At 32.6% G+C, this 19,604-nt stretch overlaps 3 protein-coding genes across 3 annotated transcripts; all 3 read right to left on the reverse strand.

Annotated features, from left to right (window-relative positions):
• Positions 1 to 2,062: 2,062 nt before the first annotated feature.
• On the reverse strand, positions 2,063 to 2,970 carry LOC126678351 (uncharacterized). The gene is made up of 2 exons (XM_050373255.1): positions 2,434 to 2,970; positions 2,063 to 2,248 (listed from the first exon to the last, which is right to left on the reverse strand). Exons 1-2 carry the CDS (start codon positions 2,968 to 2,970, stop codon positions 2,063 to 2,065), a joined length of 723 nt encoding a protein of 240 aa, XP_050229212.1.
• Positions 2,971 to 8,677: 5,707 nt separating this feature from the next.
• LOC126678353 (uncharacterized) lies at positions 8,678 to 13,168 on the reverse strand. The gene is made up of 8 exons (XM_050373256.2): positions 13,163 to 13,168; positions 12,997 to 13,107; positions 12,716 to 12,820; positions 12,381 to 12,487; positions 10,516 to 10,624; positions 10,248 to 10,409; positions 9,521 to 9,694; positions 8,678 to 8,835 (listed from the first exon to the last, which is right to left on the reverse strand). Exons 1-8 carry the CDS (start codon positions 13,166 to 13,168, stop codon positions 8,806 to 8,808), a joined length of 804 nt encoding a protein of 267 aa, XP_050229213.1. The 3' UTR covers positions 8,678 to 8,805.
• A 4,397-nt stretch (positions 13,169 to 17,565) lies between these two features.
• On the reverse strand, positions 17,566 to 18,051 carry LOC126678354 (uncharacterized). Its single transcript, XM_050373257.1, has one exon. It carries the CDS (start codon positions 18,049 to 18,051, stop codon positions 17,566 to 17,568), a length of 486 nt encoding a protein of 161 aa, XP_050229214.1.
• Between the last annotated feature and the right edge of the window lie 1,553 nt (positions 18,052 to 19,604).

Here is a 19,604-nt window from a genome sequence, read left to right on the forward strand (position 1 = left end):
ATTTGAGTATCAGAAAGCGTATTCTTGATATCCTCGATAAATTGAGACTTTAAAGGCACAGTCACTCTACAAGTGTAACGATCATCCGGTGATAACAAATAGTCCCAATTCTGCAAAAAGATACACAAATGAAAACAGTTACATTAACATTAAAATACATATAAAATACATATATGATACATGTAAAACCATATTTTTCATAAAATACTAAATACAAAACTTAAAAACGTTCTGAATGTCAAAAATACATATAAAATACATATATGATACATGTAAAACCATATTTTTCATAAAATTCTAAATACAAAACTTAAAAACGTTCTGAATATCAAAAATACATATAAAATACATATATGATACATGTAAAACCATATTTTTCATAAAATACTAAATACAAAACTTAAAAACGTTCTGAATGTCAAAAATACATATAATATACATAATAAATACATATCTGAAATAGAAAATCAAAATTATAAATACACGTTGTAATAAACAAAGTGCAATAACATATAAATACATTTAAGATACACATATACACAGCAATCACAAACTGATTTTATAAAAATTAAAAACCCTAACATATAAAATTCATAGAAAAATAAATATAAAATTTAAAAATCTTTAAATACAGATAAAACAAACACAAACACAATCTAAAAAAATACCTTAATCACATGAATTGGTTCATCAATATGAAACGCTTTACGATCTTCCTTCCAATCAGCGACTGAATCGCTAATCACACGCCTTCTTTTCCCAATAGTTGCATCCACCATTTTTCCCTTCAGTTTTACATTTTGAGGAACAGCCACAGCAGCACTGCCTTCACCCTTATCACTCGTTTTTTTTGCTAATTTTCGTTTCATCGTTGCAGGTAATTCTTTTTTTTCCATGTTAACTACAATGACGCCGTTTTATACAGAGAAAAATCAGAAGCAATAAGTCGATAATGGCTAGAAATTAGGAGAAGAAAATAAACTGAAATAGAGTAGAGGAGATCATGTGAAAGAGAATAGAAAAACGGTAACAGACAGGCTGAATCAAGCGCGGTACATGTGTCAAACAGATATACACGTGTACGAATAAGAAAGAGTACGTGGTGATGAAAGAATTATAATCAAAACGGTAAAAAAGATATAAAAGAGCCACAGTTGTAATTCATCTCATACAAAAACTAGCGCGTGAAATATGGGCCCAATTTCGGCCCTTTTTTGTAATTTTCTCTATTTTATTTATTTTTCTTATTAAAATCTATTATTATGTCAGTTTTAATAATCACAGTAAATTTTGATTATTAAACCTGATATATGTATTGGCAAATGATATATATACACTTATAATACACTAAATATACACCAATATTACACCAAATATTAATTTATTACTTCAATCAAATGGTTACTAATTAAAGTTATAATCCAAAGTGATAAAAAAAAAGAAATATTTCTATGCTTTTTAATATTTTTATTGACTGAATACATTATTTTCATTTCAAATTTTAAATTTTACAGTTCACAAATAAAAAATGGTTTAATAATGGTTTACTTGTGGTTTTATTCTTTTTAGAACTTTTCAATTTTAAATATGTATCTGTTCAAGTGTCTCTTGAATTTTGAATGGGTTTTCACAATAATCATTATTTTTGAAAATACACATTTATTTTTATGGATAACTATCAAACTTTTTTAATCTAACAATTGCCATATGGCCAACATACAATAAAATTATAAAGTAATAAAATTATATGAAAAGAAACTATACTATGAATTATTTCTGTTCAGAGACGATTTTTAATACAATTCAATTGGAAATTAATGAAACGCTGCCGCTACAGCAATACATGTCTTCTTGTTGTGACCATTTTTCTTACATTTAGAGCATGTGTTTGCGGACAATTTTTCTCTGAAGGACTTGTATCTAGTCTTTTTGGGCCTTCTTGCTTTTGGTTTCTCTTATGGTGGTATAATGTTTATTTCTTTCACAAAATCCGGTACATTCCATGAACTTGGAATTCCAATTGAGTAGATAGTCTGACTGTATGTCTTCATCATTGTTTCATTCAAGAAATATGTTGAGCAATATTGAGTGGATCACAATTCAAAAATCTGAAGACTGCTACAGCATGAATGCAGGAAATCCCATCAAGTTGAAATCTTCTACACATACGTATCTTTTTTTCTATGTTAACCGTGTAAATAATCGCCATATCATGCACATCGTGATCAAAATCATTAAGAGGGACAACCTGAAATAAAGAAGATATACCAATGTCATCACAAATAAAAAAATTATTAAAAATACACTAATTATACACTAATCTTAAAGAAACATACACTAATAATGAACTAATGTTACACCAACATATATTATTATTAAAACAATTTTATATCATCAATATATCAACAACTATCCAACAATATTTAGAATTACCTTTAATGGCAGCGAGGCAATGTATTTTTTCTTTAAATTTTTATCTGCTTTCGTTATTAAGATTGATGTTGTTGACTTTGCCAGCGTCCTATATTTGTGATGCCATTCTTGTATGGTAGCACGCAAGAATTCAAGCAATGCATACACAGGTAGACTCCTTGCTGCCGTATTAACAGCATTCATTGATTCAACAATATTTGAAGTCATTGTGCAATATCTGTTGTGATTTGCCTCAGTTCTGGCCCATTTATCAAATCCAACTTCAGTAAGATATTTCCTTATCCCTGCATCAATATTATCAAGTTGTGTCATGTGGAACTTGAATTTTTCTACTATGTATGCCTTAGCAGCTGAAATGAAATAAATGCGAATGTTTTCAGAATCTTTTCTGAATTTTCCTCTAACATTGTTCAGCAAGTGATAAATGCATATCCCATGAAATGCTTCAGGATACACAATTTTAATTGCTCTACTAATACTATCATGTCTGTCAGAAACAATACATAATTCCTCTCTTGTTCCAAAACAGTCTCTCATTCTATGGAAAAACCATTCCCATGACTAGTTATTTTCTGAATCAACTATGCAGAAAGCTAGTGGAATTTTTTTACCACAACCATCTTGAGTTACTGCAGATAAAAGCATTCCTTTTGAACATGAACTTAAGAAAGTTCCATCGACTATTATAACAGGTCTGCAGTATTTCCATCCAGCAATAGAAGCATGTAGCGCCATGAAAATGTAAAGAAATCTTCCATTTCTACTTTCCAACTCTATAGACGAGCCTGGATTCTTCATCATTATCATATACATGAGACTTGGTAGTAAACTATATGAGTCAATTGGTTTTCTAGCTATGCTCTCCCTTGCTTTAGGCCTTGATTTCCAAGCTTGTTAATAACCCATATTTAAACCATACTCAGCTTTCATATCATTTATGATATCATTTGGTTTATAATCATTCTTTATATCAAGCAGTTTGTGTTTGATTATATTACCAACTACCTTTGACTTTGCTTTATTACTTTTTGTCAATCTTGATTCAATCGTACATTTGTGATGATTATGATACTTTCTTATAACAAAAACATCTGATCTTACTAACTTATAAGCTCTCATTTTCCATAAGCAATCTTCAGTAATGCACTTGATGATGTATACAAGCTTGCATGATTTATAGACTTTATACTGAAAATGCTCTTTAATTGCACAAATTGCAATTACCTCTTTTAATATTTCTTTATCCTTGAACATTTGTCCTTCTCTCATTTCAATGTATCTTGCCTCTGTAATTATGTGAACTTCATCATCGATATCTTCACATTCTGCTGCTGATATTTGACCTTGTTCCCTCACTTGAATATATGAATTGATATCTTGCAGCTTTTCTACCACATTTTCAGAAATTCTTGAATTTAGTTCTTCAGAAATTTCATAATCATCTAATTTATATCCAATTGAGTAGTAAGAATTTTGTTCAGATATATCTTGAAAATCAACACAAATTGGAAACATGGTGTTATCTGTTTCTATTTGTTTTAAATCAAAATAGAATGACAGTGCTTGATCATCATCTATTGTAATTGCTGGTAAATGATTCTTAACCTGAAAAACAAAGTTTAGAACAGAAATACATATTTACTATATTTATCTTATATACTTGATAGGAATAGAATTACTCCTATTTCTGAGAGTTTTTAGTATTGATTTGCATGTTTCTTATGTCACATTTTGATCTCGTTTTGGTGTTTATTTATGTTGTCTAAGTGTTGTAGGTACTTTGGAGAAATGCGATGTTTTTCGGGCAAATGTGAACAACATTGGACATGGGCGACAAACCGAGTATTGTTGGAGCAAATTAATTAAAGTTTAAGGTCGAAAGTTAAGTCTCACGATGTGAGACATTTGGTGGAGATGTCTTCAAATTCGCCGAAGTTCCTCACGATCTTGTCATGATGAAGCTCACGACGTGAGCCTTAGTATTTCAGGTCTCACGACGCGAGACGTATGTCTCACGACGTGAGACCCATGGAAAATTTATGACGAAGGATTCCCACGATGTGCTCACGCCAAGCATCATGTCGCTACACCATTGATCAGAGTCTCACGACGTGAAAGGGTGGGTCTCGCGACAGAATTCGGCCAGAAAAGTGATGTTCTTACAAGTTTGCCACTGCGAGGAATCGATGCACTGCTGAAGTCTGAGGGGCATATTTGACATTTAAGAGAGCTACAAATCAGAATTTAACCCTAATTACACATGGGTATAAATAGTTAACAATGACTCTTGTAAAGGGTTCGACGAATTTACCGCTTTCTAGACATAAACCCTAGTTTCATAGATTATAGCTTTTATCGCTTTGTTCTTGGATTAATTTCATTATTGTTTCTCCAATTATTAGTTTACATTCGAACAAGGTACGATTGATCTTAATTCTATATTCAGTATTGATTTTAATTACAAAATGATTTCTTTAATTATTTCTTTAAGTCCTTTTATTATTATGTCTAGATAAACCCTTCATTGGGGATTATTAATCAAAATTATGTCTGTTTAATTGAATTGGATTTATGGGTTTTTGTTCTTGATGGGTTTTAGTTATGTGCTTAATGCTTAGCCTAAACTGATCACTTAGTCTATGCCATATGTTTTAGTTTTAGCTCGAGAGAGTAAAATTGGAATAGAACAATATAATTAAGAACGCAGAAGTTGATTGTGCGAGAGTGAATTAACGAGTGCGGGTTCTTTGAATTTGCTTAATAATTATTAAATCGATTTATACATAGGTTAATCATTGTGCGAGAGTGAATAATTGATCTAGTATTAGTCAGTTTAATGCTTTTGCCTGTAATTGCTCGAGAGAGAATTTTAGGTGCTTTAGATTAGTTCGAACCTCATCAGAACCATATAATCCCTAACCCGAATCAAGTAAGCAGCATAACTAAGATTAATAATCCCTGCTTTTCCTATTATTGTTAAAACACCATTTGATTTACAGCTTTAGTTTATTTCAAGTTACAATCGTTAATTTCTGTCTTTTAATTACATAACAAACAAAAAAATTGTCTTTTCGGCTATCCAAATCGAGTCTTTTAACTGGTTGTCTTTAGAGCTTTCCTTGTGGGTACGATATCCGGACTTCACAGTCTGTATTACTTGTCGATTACGTACGCTTGCGTATTTTTATCAACAATACTTAATAACAAAAAAGTTATGAATAATACACCAATAATACACTAAATGTTAGGAATAATACACTAACATTACACCTTCATTTAACTGAAAATATAACAATATCTAGCTGACAATGCATCAATTTATTAATAAAGACAAAATCATCAATATACAAATAACTCAATAAACTAGAATACCTGATATCGTATTTCGATTTTATAATCATTTTCTCAAAGAAGTAGTTTTTTTTACCATATCTAACAATGCTTTATAATTGCAATTTTTTTCAATTGAAGCTCCTTTAATTTTGAAATCTCTATATTCCATATCATCGTTCGAATGACCATTATACTGAATCAAAACTATCATTTTCGTTGTATCCATTCTGTATAAATTAATTTATTTTTTTCATAATGTTGCTAGTTTATCAGATAACAGATGAAATTTGACAATAAATAAAATCAAATCAATGAAATACCTCGAGCAAAAGAAGCGCGATTCCAATCAAATTCTATTTGACCTGAATCTGATAATATGGAATTGAAAAAAATTACTTCAAACAAAAGCAGCGCGATTTCGATCGACGAATCGCGATTCCAATCACTTACCTCGAACTAAATTAGCTCGATTTCAATAATGAATTACCTCGAACAAAAGTACGCGATTTCAATCAAATGCTTTTTAAGCTGAATCTCATAATTGTGAACTAAAAAATTACTCAAACAAAAGCAACGCGATTTCGATCTATGAATCGCGATTCCAATCACCTACCTCGAACTAAATTAGCTTAATTTCAATCAATCTCTGACAATTTTTGTATGAAATTAGGGATTTAAAATTGTTCTCTGTTCTTCATTTTTTATTTTGGAAACTTAGCAAATCGTCGTCTGTTCTTCAATATCTAATTCAAAACAAATGACTAACGCCGTTTGTCAGTGTCCCGTTAGTTATTTAATTTTGGTAAATAAGTTGGCGAAACCGGTAGCGTTGGAAAAGAGGAAAAGATGAGCCAAAATTCTGTAAATACTTTGCCCAAAACAGGTATTTGGAAAATAATCCCAATTTTGATTGGTTTAATTGAATTTCGATTGGTTTATTTAGGTTTCGAGGTGTCTAATCGAGTTTTGATTGTTTTAATAAATATTTTAATTTTAAATTTTATTTAATTAGATCAAATTTGAATTTTGATTTGTTTAATTGGATTTGGAGGTGTTTAATTAGGTTACGAAGTGTTTAATTGAGTTTGATTGTTTTAATAAATATTTTAATATTAAATATTATTTAATTATTGATATTTAAATGAAAAAGGGGGGTGGAAATGGTTAAAAAAAATATTAATATAAAATTGATAAGTATTTTAAATATTAAGGATGTTTTTGAACTTTTTTCATATTAGCCATAGACGAAAAAAAAAAATGGAGTCAGCGTTCGGTGTTATGTAAACCATTTTGGACAATTTCAGGGTGATAATTCAGCTACTTGGACAACCTTAAGGTGATTATTGAGCGAACTTCGACTTCAGGATCTTCTTAATTCTTTTGGTCTGACCTTAGAGGTCAAAGTGAGCCTTTTTGCCTTTTTGTATATATTATAAGTTGTAATAAAATTCCAATAAAAAATAGTTATACTTTATTTACTAATTATTTTTATTTAATTTTAATTTAATTTATTTTAATGGCCAAATGACCGAAAAAGTCCAAACCTTTCATGAAAGTTTTCCAAAAGTCCAAACCTTTAAATTTTTTCCAATTTGTCCTTAAACGTATGATTTCATTTCAATAATATCCAACCATGTAATTTTGCTCATGTGGCGCCTACGTGGCGCTGATGTGGCAATGCCACACATCAGCGCCACATAAGCAAAATTTTGTAGTTGGACATAATTGAAACGAAAGCATGCATTTTAGGACAAATTGGATAAAATTGAAAGGTTTGGACTTTTGAAAAACTTTCATGAAAGTTTTAACCTTTTTTAATCATTTGGCTTATTTTAATCTACAACTACAACGAACGGGATAAGGTACACATGATCAGGTTACGAGCAGCTCAAATGTTCAGTACAACTATTAGATTGTATTGTTAAATATAGTTTTTATATAATAAAAAATAAATTTAAAATGAACAGATAATAAATATAAATAAACTATGACAATCATAAAATAAATATTTAATAAACTAAAAATAAATATTATATATAAAAAGAATAATTAAAATTAACAAAAATTTAAATAAACTAAAATAAATATTAGATTAAATAAAAATAATTATGAAATAAGGTATAATTCTTTTTTTAAAGATTTGTATTAGAAAATAAATGCAAAATAGACGATATATTAAAAAATAGTATATAAAGCATAGAAAAAAAATTAAAAAATTTATATATAAAATATTTTATTAATAACTATTAATTAAAATTTATACATATATTAAAAATTTAAATTAATTTAAATTTTCAAATTTCAGGGTTAAGTAAGGATAATTTAACAAATTTAAAGGTCTGATGGATTAAACCAAAAGTTTAAGGATCATATAGGTTAATGAGTATAAGTTCAGAAGTCAAACGATGTATTAAACCATTTTATTTTGTCTACCTAAGCCAATTTTGTTTGAACAAACTTCAAAGTTAGGTGGACGAGCAGAAATTAAACGCTTATAAATTATTAGGGGTTAAAAGAGATTATTTAACAAGTTTAGAAGTTGATAGGTCAAACAGTAAATTTAAAAGTTAAATAGATAAAAGGATACAAGTTCATAGGTCAAACTAATTAATTTTGTAAAAATTGATAATTAATTTTGTCATATTTTAAAGATCATTTTATAAGTGCAAACAAATAAAATTAATGATCTTTTTACAATTAGCCCTTCAAATTTTAAAGTTTCAAATATCCAAAAGTATTTTTAGAAATAAAAATGAAACATAGGCAAAGAGGATCATAACAAAGTGGGTCATTGGGTTAGTAAACATATTGCTCTGTTGTGTTATGGCAGAAGGTATTTTATACCCTCCTTGTGAACTGCACAAAACCAAGCATCAGGCAAAGAAGGCTCTTATTATATTAGTTCACTCGATACATAGCCTCAGTTCTCCCTCTACAAAACACACCCAGGACACTATATACACAAGCCTCTTCCTAAGAGTAATACAAACACCTGTACATGCATAAAAACCTTTCGCTTTCTTGCTTACGGAAATCCTCTTAAACCTTCACCCCTATCCTTTCGGCAACCTGCATCAGTAAATATCACGGGACGCCTTATTCACTTTTGTAAGTTTATTAATGATCGAAACAAATAAATCGAGTATTTTTATACTTGAAGATTCAATAAGCTTTCAGCTTTGTATATAAAACAATTTTAAGTATCTTATTAAATGGTAGATGATGGTGAAGATCATGCAACAATATCATAAGATAACATTCAATGATGCATTATCGGAATGTGGAAATAAGTTGTGAAGTTGGTCGATATGTCAAATTTCCGCTTATAGACACAACTGCACTAATTGCCACGTCTGATACTAATCCTCTTTTAAAGTGTAATTTAGCATGTTCCATCCATATAAAAACCCTAAAAGATGGCATACAAATTGCATATTGACCATATTCTTAAAAGGGATAATTACTATCACCCATATGAGGTTTAGTCGAAATTATTGTTTTCCTCCTGCATTTTAAGGAATCACTACTTTCCCTATGATATTTAGGTATAAGATAACCGATGCGATTCTTTAAAAGACAAGGGGAAAACAGTTAATTTTTTTTGTCTAGCCTCAGGGGATGATAGTAATTATCCATTCTTAAACTTCAAACTCTATGTGTATACCATATTTAGTCATTAGACTGCAAATTTGGTGTAATTCTACTCTTCCACAATGCTTATATTCTCTCTTTCTAACACTCATATTAGAACTACCTCCTTAAAGGAATGGACGTCACTTCCCCAGAGCCAAGCGTCACAGCCTGCATCTCTTGCACCCCATATATCATTTCTACGATCATCACCAACATGCACAGCATCCTCAGGTTTGACTCCTAACAGCTCACAGGCTTTAAGAAAAATTGTTGGATTTGGCTTTTCTGCTGCAACCTGTTCAGAGAGAGAGAGAGAGGAAAATAGCAGAAAACTGTCAATACTGATAATTCATATAAAAGGCATCAGAAGTTGGCAGACTAAAACTTTTTGCAAACCTAAAAAGGTAAAGTAACATTCAAATCTGGGTTCCTACACACCCAAGCATACCATTTACCGCTTGTACTACATAATTCATTTCCACACTGACCATATGCAAAACTATTCATTTTATCCTAGTTGCCTTTATTAAAAATGGTCAGGATACCAAAAAATGATCATGCAATTTATCCGGGGTATCTTTTTAAGAACAGGATTCATCAGCAATCTTTTTTTTTTACTTCATGTTTCGACAGACCTTTTTGCTTTATATATCTTGTAACTCACTCCATATACAGCATTAATCTGTCCCAATGATCTAATAGAAAAAAAGAATATTAAGTAATGATGAGCTTTGAATAGGCATGCCTATGTTCCAAGTACAATGAGAAAGACGGACAATGATTGCCCGCATATAATTATTTCCCGGTAACAGAGAGGATATGTTTAAGAAGGTTGTTCTGTTTCTTACCTCAGCTGAAACTGCTACAGCATCAAACCAATAATCACAATGTAAAGCCTGCAGGACTGGTCTAAGGCGGGTGTCAAAATTTGATACGACAGCCAACTTAACCCCTGCTTTTCTGAGAGCCTTAAATACTTTCTCAGCATCCGGATCGCAAAGGTGCCAAGCCTTGAGATGAAAGAAATAAGCGTAAATTAACAACCTAGATAATTAACAAGCAAGTGGCATGTGGCATTTGGACAAAGAGAATGTAACCATGATTAGTCAAGCCTACCTGTTCCGTGGTATAGTAGTTATAGAGCTCTTCAAAATATTGAGAATCTGAGCAGCCAGTAGAAGAACTGACTATATATTGCCAGAAAGGTCTTCCATCATTTACATATCTGCAATATTTTGAAGAAAGAAAAAAACATCATGCCACCGACCACAAGGAAAGCACAGCACAAAATTGGGAAACTTTAGTCTGGAGCAATTTGAATTAGATAATTGGGCAGTGATTCTATCTGTAATTATTTTGAAGCAGTAAGCATACTGGAGCTAAGCTAAAGAAAGCAAAGCTAAGTTGCAGATCCTAGAGCAATATCCAGGCAAGATCATGTGAACAGCTAAAAGAATTTATCACCTCCAAACGTCCATTAGAGCTGCATTTTGGAAATCTTTAGAACAATAGAATGTCTGGGATAGATGGAAAGCTTTAAGAAACAATTTAAAATATACTCAATGCCGGAAAAAGGGTAAAACAGATGGAAGTCTTCTATGCATTTCTCACATTCCCTTTATCACCGTCAGTTTTTCTTACCCTTAGATACATTAGTGATACCATTCTAAGATCTGCTAAATCTTATGCAATTTATCTTTCCTATATTTCTCTGAAGATTTTTAGACAGAAATCAACCATTATCTTCATCATTTAGCAAATGGTTTTATTCTTCTATAATAACTCCTATAGGTGGGAAAAGAGGGTTTACATGTAAGAATATGCATTATCTTCTAGTGTGCCTGGTGCACCATGCATATAATCCTTCACTTGACTCCTGGTGGGCTTTGGTATAGCACGTGTTTAATTTACCTCAAATAATTTATTTATGGTCTAAAATTTAGGAATACTGTTCAGAATACAATGTAATCCTGAGTAGAATAGAGATATTTCTCGTAAGAAATGCAAGGTTATGTGATCTATATTTGCAATTTTGAAGTAACTTTTACTGTATAAATGTAATTAAATCTGTTGAAACAAACTTAATTTCCTTCTACTTACAGCCCTAGTTTCATACCCAAACAAACATTTTCCCTATTTATTATGGTTAAGTTGGTTCTTAACAAACGAACCAGCAAAACAATTGCCAACATTACATAACATTGCAAAATCCATAAACGTATTCCTCACCAATGTTAGAGAAGTTAATATCAAGATGTCTTTTAACTGCATCAAATATACCCAGAAACGCAGAATTTAATATCTTACACAATTCTGATGTAAATCAGCCCCAATCTTTCTACAGGCATCATTTATGCTTCCGAAATCAATTGGCAACCATATAAATCTATATTCTACGGCTAGTCTCTATAAGATTCCCCGATCTAGCTCTTTAAAGGAACATGTGATTGGAGGAAAAATTCCACACTTCAACCTGATAAATCTGGAATCATGCATCCCTCGAGAGGCATGCACTTTTCTTGAGAATTAAAATGGGTGATAAGATTTTATGGTTCTTTATTTCTCCATATCCATATAGTGAATTAAGCACAAGAAATTCTCTAGTTTATAAAAAATGTAGAAAAGCAAGAAAATAATTAAGACAATACAAAACTAGACAAAGTGGTTAAAACAACTGGGATATTAAGAAAACGCAAAAGCCACCATCATCATAAAGGAAAAGCAAAAGCAGCCAAGGGTATCATCATAATCAAAAGAAATTGATGAATAACTTTGTTAAAGCTATAACAATACTTTTTCACCTTTTTCCTTCATAAAGCAGGTTTAATAAAAACAAATTTTAAAAAATACTAATGACTACTAGAAGCACTAAAACAAGCCAAATAAACAAGGATCAAGAAATATGCATTTTAAGGAGAAACTATGTACCAGTTTTTAAAAGAAAAAAAAAAGTGAACAGATTTAAAGCAGCAGGAACATACCTAAGCCGGGATCTGCCCCAAGGCTGCTCGTAAGCTCTTCTGTATCTGTTGAGTATCTCATTTTCCGAGTAATTCACTCCATACTTCAACCCGATCTCTCTATAAATCTATAGTATCAACAAAACAACAACTATTAACATCACATATAGTATGTTAATGTCTGTACATGTCTATAATAAGTATGATTATGTCTATATATAGAAAAATACAATCAAAATCATTACCCAGATAGGATACAAATAACATGGAAAATCTAAAAAATCTAATTAGAAACAATTCCAAAATCTGTTAATTATTGAACTTATTGTGAGCCCCCCACATATGTCATAAATTACAGTTTGATACTCCTCTTTGAAAATCAAACGATTTGGTAAGTCCCTCTTAATTTTGCTAACAATTAAGAGCTTTGCTAATTCCATTAATGCTTTGATACTCACTTTCTAACGAATTGGTACCTCATTTTCAACTTCGTTAATGATTTGTTACCTCATTTCTAAACGATTTGGTACAAAAATCTAATTGAAAGTAGCTACCAAATCGTTTTGTGAATCATAATATATGTGGGATCCTCACAGTAGTTTGCTCTAAAGGGTTTTTGACAAAAAAGTGCCCCTACCCAATTATTATTTCCCCTTTTGTGCCCCAGGCCACAAAAATTACATTTTTGTGCCTGGGGCCCACGCTGCCCGCAAACAGCCATTGCGGGCAGCAATACTGCCCGCAATGGCTGTTTGCGGGCCAGTTAATCACCCTGATTAAGGGTGATTAACTGGCCCGCAAACAGCCATTGCGGGCCAGTATTTAAATTCCCTGCCACATGGCAGGGAATTTAATGTCGCCCGCAATGGCTGTTTGCGGGCGACATCCCCTATTTAAGGGGGGGTGTGTGGTGAAGTTTCACCACACTTACATTTCAAATAAAACCAAAAAAAAAAGCTTAATCGGATTTGGAGTACTTTGGCGGATTTGGAGTAATTTGGCGGATTATTTTTGGAGCTTAATCGGATTATTTTGGAGCTTAAAATTTTATTATTATTATTTTGCGAGGACTACAAGAGGTAAGTCCGTATTACTTTTTATTTTTTATAGCTAATTTTTTTAATAAATAATAAATGTGTATTGTTAGATTTAGAATAATAAATGTGTATTGTTAGATTTAGAATTTAGTTAATATTAGATTTAAAATTTATATTATTAAATTTAGATTTAGAATATTAAAACGATTTGTATGAATATAAAACACTTTTATACAATGAACATTACTCATAAATATTTGATATAATATATAATAGTTTGATTAAAATATGGACGATTTGCTAAATAGTTAAATAAATTAATTTAAATTTTTAAATAAACTGTTTATTAATTGTTAAAAATATTACTTTATAAATATATATGTAGAAATTACTTTAATATTAATTAAGCCTAGAAATGTACATTTGTAGAAATTACTTTAATATTAAATAATTACGCATGTTTGTAGTAATGGCGTCAAACACCATATTATTTGTGATATGGTGTGATGGTAGCATCATAAACTCCCCTCGTGGAGTTGAATATTTGGGGGGTAGATATGTTCATGTGCCGATTAATGGAAGAATAAATTTTGGGGAGTTGGCCGAAATCTGTAGAACGGCAGTATCTACTAGTGTGAGCCCTCCGGAGGTGACGAAAATTTATTTTCGGCTACCTCATGTTGAAAGGTACGAGATATGTTCATACTCGTTGTTCGAAGTGCAAGATGACCAACACGTATTTGCGATTCTGAACCAGACAGCTCGGATGCCGACGTTGAACGTGTTAGAGTTCTACGTGGAGTATCATATTTCGGCTTCTAATGAAACTTCGATGCAACTAGATTTATGTTCTAGTGAGTCTGAGAGAGGCAGTGTGGAAGAGGAAGAAGATGAGCACTATGATAGTGAGGAAGAGGATATGGAGGATATTCTAATCGCTGAACAACCAAGTAATATTACACATTACCAGTCTCGACTTCCGCAACACATACGATGTGTCGATCTCAGTGACTTTGATGTGGACGAGACATGGGAAGCGCCAAACATTGAATGGCAGCGTGGGATGGAATTTCAAACCGGGATGATTTTCTCGAGTCGATTGGCTGTGCGAACATGTGCCATTACTTATTCGGTTGATACAGTGCAGACACAGTGCCCACCAGCCGAAACTGAGGAGCTGCTCCTCATCTGAGGAGCAAAGCTCCTCGTTTTCATCGAGGAGCTCTGCTCCTCAGATGAGGAGCAGCGCCTCCTCTTTCATGAGGAGGCTCTGCTCGTTATCGGAGGAGCATTGCTCCTCCGATGAGGAGCAGTCAGAAAATTGAGGAGCTGCTGCTCCTCGGAAAAACGAGGAGCAACAGCTCCTAAAAAAAATTGAAAATATTTTTTGGATAAAAGTCAAAAAAGTCCCTCATTTATTTAATGGTATATTATAATTAATTAGTGGTAAAATTTGATTAATTAGTATTGATTATAATTAATTAGTGTAAGATATGATTAATTTAAATCTCACTCTCCAATTAAGGTGCCACGTCAGCAAGGGGGTCTTTTTGAGCCGGTTTACACAAGTTCAGGGTATAAGTGATCCGGTTTTCCAGGTTTAGACTTTTTTGATACTTTGACGCAAGTTCGGGGGTGAAAGTGATCCTTTATTCCTAAATGGACAACTAAATAAAAACGGAGGGAGTAGTATATTAAAAGCCACACAAGTGGCAAAAACCAAAACTACAAGTCTTTGCAAAAAATGGCGCACATTTGGTGGCACATTAGAGGTTACAACTTATAAAATGGTAAAAATAAAGATCCGAAAACAGAATAAAGGAGGAGTTTTTACGAAAATCCAAAACCGAATAAACAAAACTTCTACTACAACTCTTAAAAAACCATGCTGTCTTTGTAAAAACAGTTAAAAAATCACTACGTCCTTTTCTAAAGTCTTATTCTGGAAAACTTTGTTGTTTCCTTACTTCCATATTTTCCACTCCACCAGAAACCATAAAACCTGTCAAAACTTATGATGGGGTCCTCTTGGAATAATGTCTTGCCACTGAATCATGAAATCCGGAAAAGAACAAGGAGAAACCCAAAACTAGATCTATCTTTTTAAGAATAAAACACCAGATGCTTCTTGCAAAGCTATAGTGAATTAAAATATGAGCTTGCGTTTCCACAACACCACATAGAAAACATAAAGAATTATCCATTGTAACAATAGAGCGAATAACCAGAAAATCAAGAGATGGAACTCTATTATGTAAATCAAGGCAAATAAAAAATTTAACTCAAGACGACACTATAGATTTCCAAACTTGCTTGAATAGTGAACACATGTCGTGAACATCATCCCTACGTTGCAATCCCACATCTATATCTTCATTATTCATAGTTGTTGGTCGATACACAACATCTACAGTAAGGAAGGTTTGTTGCTGCCGAGTTGGATTTTCAGCAGTACTGTTTGCGCGTCCAACAACAGCAGCAGAAGGGAAGATGGTTGCAGTGCCAACCGAAGGCCGTTGTTGCTGAACTACTGCAATAACAGCAGTCAGACCAGCGTTTCCCCTTCCATAACCAGCAGCTCAGATATAATAGTAAGACGTAGGTCTGATATTTTTTGAGCTAGAATGCCATTCAACAACGTCTAATGGACCTAAACGCGGAGAGATATTTGAGAATAAAGATTCTAAGTCACGAAGTAATAATGATCCAGCTCCTCTCAAGCGGCACCTCCAACGCCAACCGTCCGTCCAAAAATCACAAATTGTTGCTCGTTTTTGGTTTGAAAGATTGTAAAGTCTAGGAAATAACTTAGATGTCACACCATTCCCTAGGAAATTGTCATTCCATAAGGATATATCATTTCCTTCTCCTGAAATAAATTTGACATTTGCGATAAAGAAATCCCAAGATTCTGAATTATTACAACAAGATTTTCTAATGCCACGCCAAATAAATTACATTTTCTTTGCCTCTCCATTAATCAATGAATCCCAACCATTAATAGACGAGCAACAAAAAACAACAATGAACCAAAGCGAGTCACCATTATTAATCCGCAATTTCCATATCCACTTGAATAAAAGACTTTGATTTCTAATATTTAAATTAGAAATCACCAAACCCTCACTATCGAAGTCTTGACAAATAACCTGCCAAGAGACTTTGCTTACTTAGAACACGTGAAAAAATATCCCCCTTTTAAAGAAAGCGATTCATATACGATTCAAGCCTTTTCTGAACCAAGTTAGGCATGCTCAACATAAAATAAATCGGAATGCTAAATAGGATAAATTTTATAAGTATTATCTTGCCTGCACGAGAAAGGATATAACTTTTCCAAAGCGCCAATTTTGTTTTTGGTGTATTTATAGTGTATTTCTGGTGTTTTTCGGTACATCTATGTTTTTTGGTGTATTTCTGCAGTTTTTAGTATATCTATGGTGCATTTACAGTGTTTATGGTGTATTTGCAGTGTTTATGATGTATTTGCAGTGTCTTCATGGTAAATACCATAAAAACACTACAAAATAAATACACTATATATACACTACATATTAAAAATACTATATATACACTATTGTTACACTATAAAGAAAATAAAAAAAATTCCAGAAAAAAATCTGTAATAATAAAATAAATTATTAAAAACTGAAAAATAGGGCTGCGCAATCGGTCGGTTCGGTCGACCGAACCAAAAACACCAAAAACCGATTGTGAAATTAAAAAAAAGGTATTTTTCTTAAATAAAAAAAAATTAGAAAAAAAAAGTCAATACTTGACAGGTAAAAGTGTAAATAAGTTACTAAAACATGTATTTCAGGGAATTACCGCATACTAAAAACGGTCAATTAGAATAAGGCTAAAAAAAATCAAATCTTTTATGAAAATTTCACAAAAATTTAAACATTTTAATTTTATCTGTATCGTCCTGAAATATAGGTTTTCATTTTAATAATGTCCAACTATACAATTTTGGTGATTTGTCGCCTACGTTGGCATTGATGTGACATGCAATACATCAGCGCCACATAAAAAAAATTGCATAGTTGGACATAATTAAATCAATTTTTTTTTTGTTGGTAAAAATTACCGAGATATATTGATAAAGCTCAAACCAAGGAGCACTATTTACAAGCCATAAGACAAGAAATTTTATAAACACCTAACTACTACTTCCAATTCTCTTGCATTTGATGGAGGGCTACAGACTCACCATTCCTGGCCAGCAGCTTTAAAAGCACATCCTGCCTGACCCATCTGAAAATTTCTTCACCAGTAACATCAACTTCTTCAAAAATCTTTCTATTCCTCCCTCTCCAGATGTTGTAAATACTGCTGACAAAAGCAATTCTTCTAACCCTTGCTAGCACACTTTTGCCCATAGTTTTCCTGCTAAACCAAGCGACTTCTCTTCTCCAGCTAAGCACATTTCTATTGATGTTGCAATTCTGCAAAACTCTCTGCATCACCATCAAGGATACAGAACATTCAAAGAAGATGTGATCAATAGTTTCAACAGCAACATTGCATAAACCACAAATGTCATTGTCAATCGAACCCCAAGCCTTCAGTTTATCCTTAATTCTGAGCTTGTTTTGAACAGCTAACCAAGCAATAAAACTGTGTTTTGGGACATAACCAGGACTCCACAACATTCTTCACCAATTAACTTTATCATGCTGAATTCTATAGCTCTTCCAAGCAGAATGAATGGTAAAAACACCTGATTTGTTAAACCTCCAGATGACTTTATCTTCAAACTCCTCTTGAACTATATAGTTGTTCTTGATCAGATCCCAAGCTGCTTCAATCTGATCATCCATAGGGTCAGGTAGCTTCCAACAACCCCTATGCCATACATCTCTAACCTTAGCTTGCTTAGGGATGTCAGAGTCAGGAATTGAGATACCTGAAAACCTGTCACATAAAGACTTCCCATCAATCCAGGGGTCATGCCAGAAAGAAATATCACCCTTTCCCAGCTCAATCCTAAAACCATCATACATCCCTTTTCTGAGCTTAATTAAGGACCTCCAGTTCCAGCTTGCTACCAGAGGCTTGGTTATACCCCAAAAACTCAGCATTTTCAACTTGTTCTTGATCACCCATTGAGCCCAAAGAGACTTTTTTACTGCAACCAGGTCCCAAATGTGTTTCATCACAGCACATTTGTTCCAAAGTCACCATATCTTTTACTCCCAACCCACCTTCACATTTCTGCCTGCACACATCTTTCCAGGAAACCAAGTTACCATGCTTAAAATTAATTGATCCCTTCCATAGAAAATTCTTGCACATCTTCTCCACACCTCTGGTAACAGACAGAGGTAAAACAAAGATAGCACTCCAGTAAACTTGCATACTAAAGAGCACTGCATTAACCAATTGAAGCCTACCAGCATATGTAAGATGTCTAACTGTCCAGTGGGTGATTCTTTTAGAGATCTTTTCAATTAGAGCAGTACAATCATTCTTTCCCAATCTCTTGCTAATAAGAGGCACCCCCGGATACTTAATGGGCAAAGTCCCTTCAGCAAATCCCATTTTCTGCAAAATCTCCTCCTTTATACTACTCTCCACACCACTGAAGTAAATATTACTTTTTTGCATATTGACTTGAAGCCCAGACACATCATAGAAATGATTCAGAGCTAAGGAAATCTCATTTATGCTACTCAAATCACATTTACAAAAAATAAAGAGATCATCAACAAAGCATAAATGCTTAATTTTCATATCCTTACACCCTGAATGGTAAACAAAGTCTCTATCCTCAATACAATTCAAAGTCCTGGACAAGTATTCCATCACCAAAAAAAAAATTAAGGGAGACATGGGATCTCCCTGTCTGACACCACAAGCCCCTTGGAAGAAACCTTCAGGAATTCCATTAATCATAACAGAGAAAGCTGGAGTTCTAATACATGTCATGACCCATTTGATAAATTTATCAGGAAATTTAAGACCTAATAAAATCTCCTCAATACAGTCCCAATGAATCATGTCATAAGCTTTTCTAAGATCAATTTTCATGGCACAGTCTTTTTTACCCTTCACCCTATGGTAATTAAAGACTAGTTCATTAGCTAACAGGATATTATCTCCTATTTTCCTACCAGGAATGAAAGCTGACTGAGCAATATCCACTAAGTATTCCAAACAGTCTCTCAACCTATTTGAAATAATCTTAGTAATACATTTATAAATC

Source organism: Mercurialis annua, linkage group LG4 (genome assembly GCF_937616625.2).
Source record: "Mercurialis annua linkage group LG4, ddMerAnnu1.2, whole genome shotgun sequence".
NCBI classification, from domain to species: Eukaryota; Viridiplantae; Streptophyta; class Magnoliopsida; order Malpighiales; family Euphorbiaceae; genus Mercurialis; species Mercurialis annua.

Excerpts from the sequence above, each read along its gene's own strand:
- LOC126678351 (XM_050373255.1), bottom strand. The coding sequence starts at position 2,970 with ATGAGAGACTGTTTTGGAACAAGAGAGGAATTATGTATTGTTTCTGAC. Across the intron at positions 2,249-2,433 it reads TTGCCTCGCTGCCATTAAAG|GTTGTCCCTCTTAATGATTT; the intron begins GTAATTCTAAAT and ends TCTTTATTTCAG.
- LOC126678353 (XM_050373256.2), bottom strand. Across the intron at positions 12,821-12,996 it reads AAAGGGGAAATAATAATTGG|AAAGTGAGTATCAAAGCATT; the intron begins GTAGGGGCACTT and ends CCAATTCGTTAG. Across the intron at positions 8,836-9,520 it reads ACGTCCATTCCTTTAAGGAG|GTTGCCGAAAGGATAGGGGT; the intron begins GTAGTTCTAATA and ends TTACTGATGCAG.
- LOC126678354 (XM_050373257.1), bottom strand. The coding sequence starts at position 18,051 with ATGTTGTGGAGTCCTGGTTATGTCCCAAAACACAGTTTTATTGCTTGG.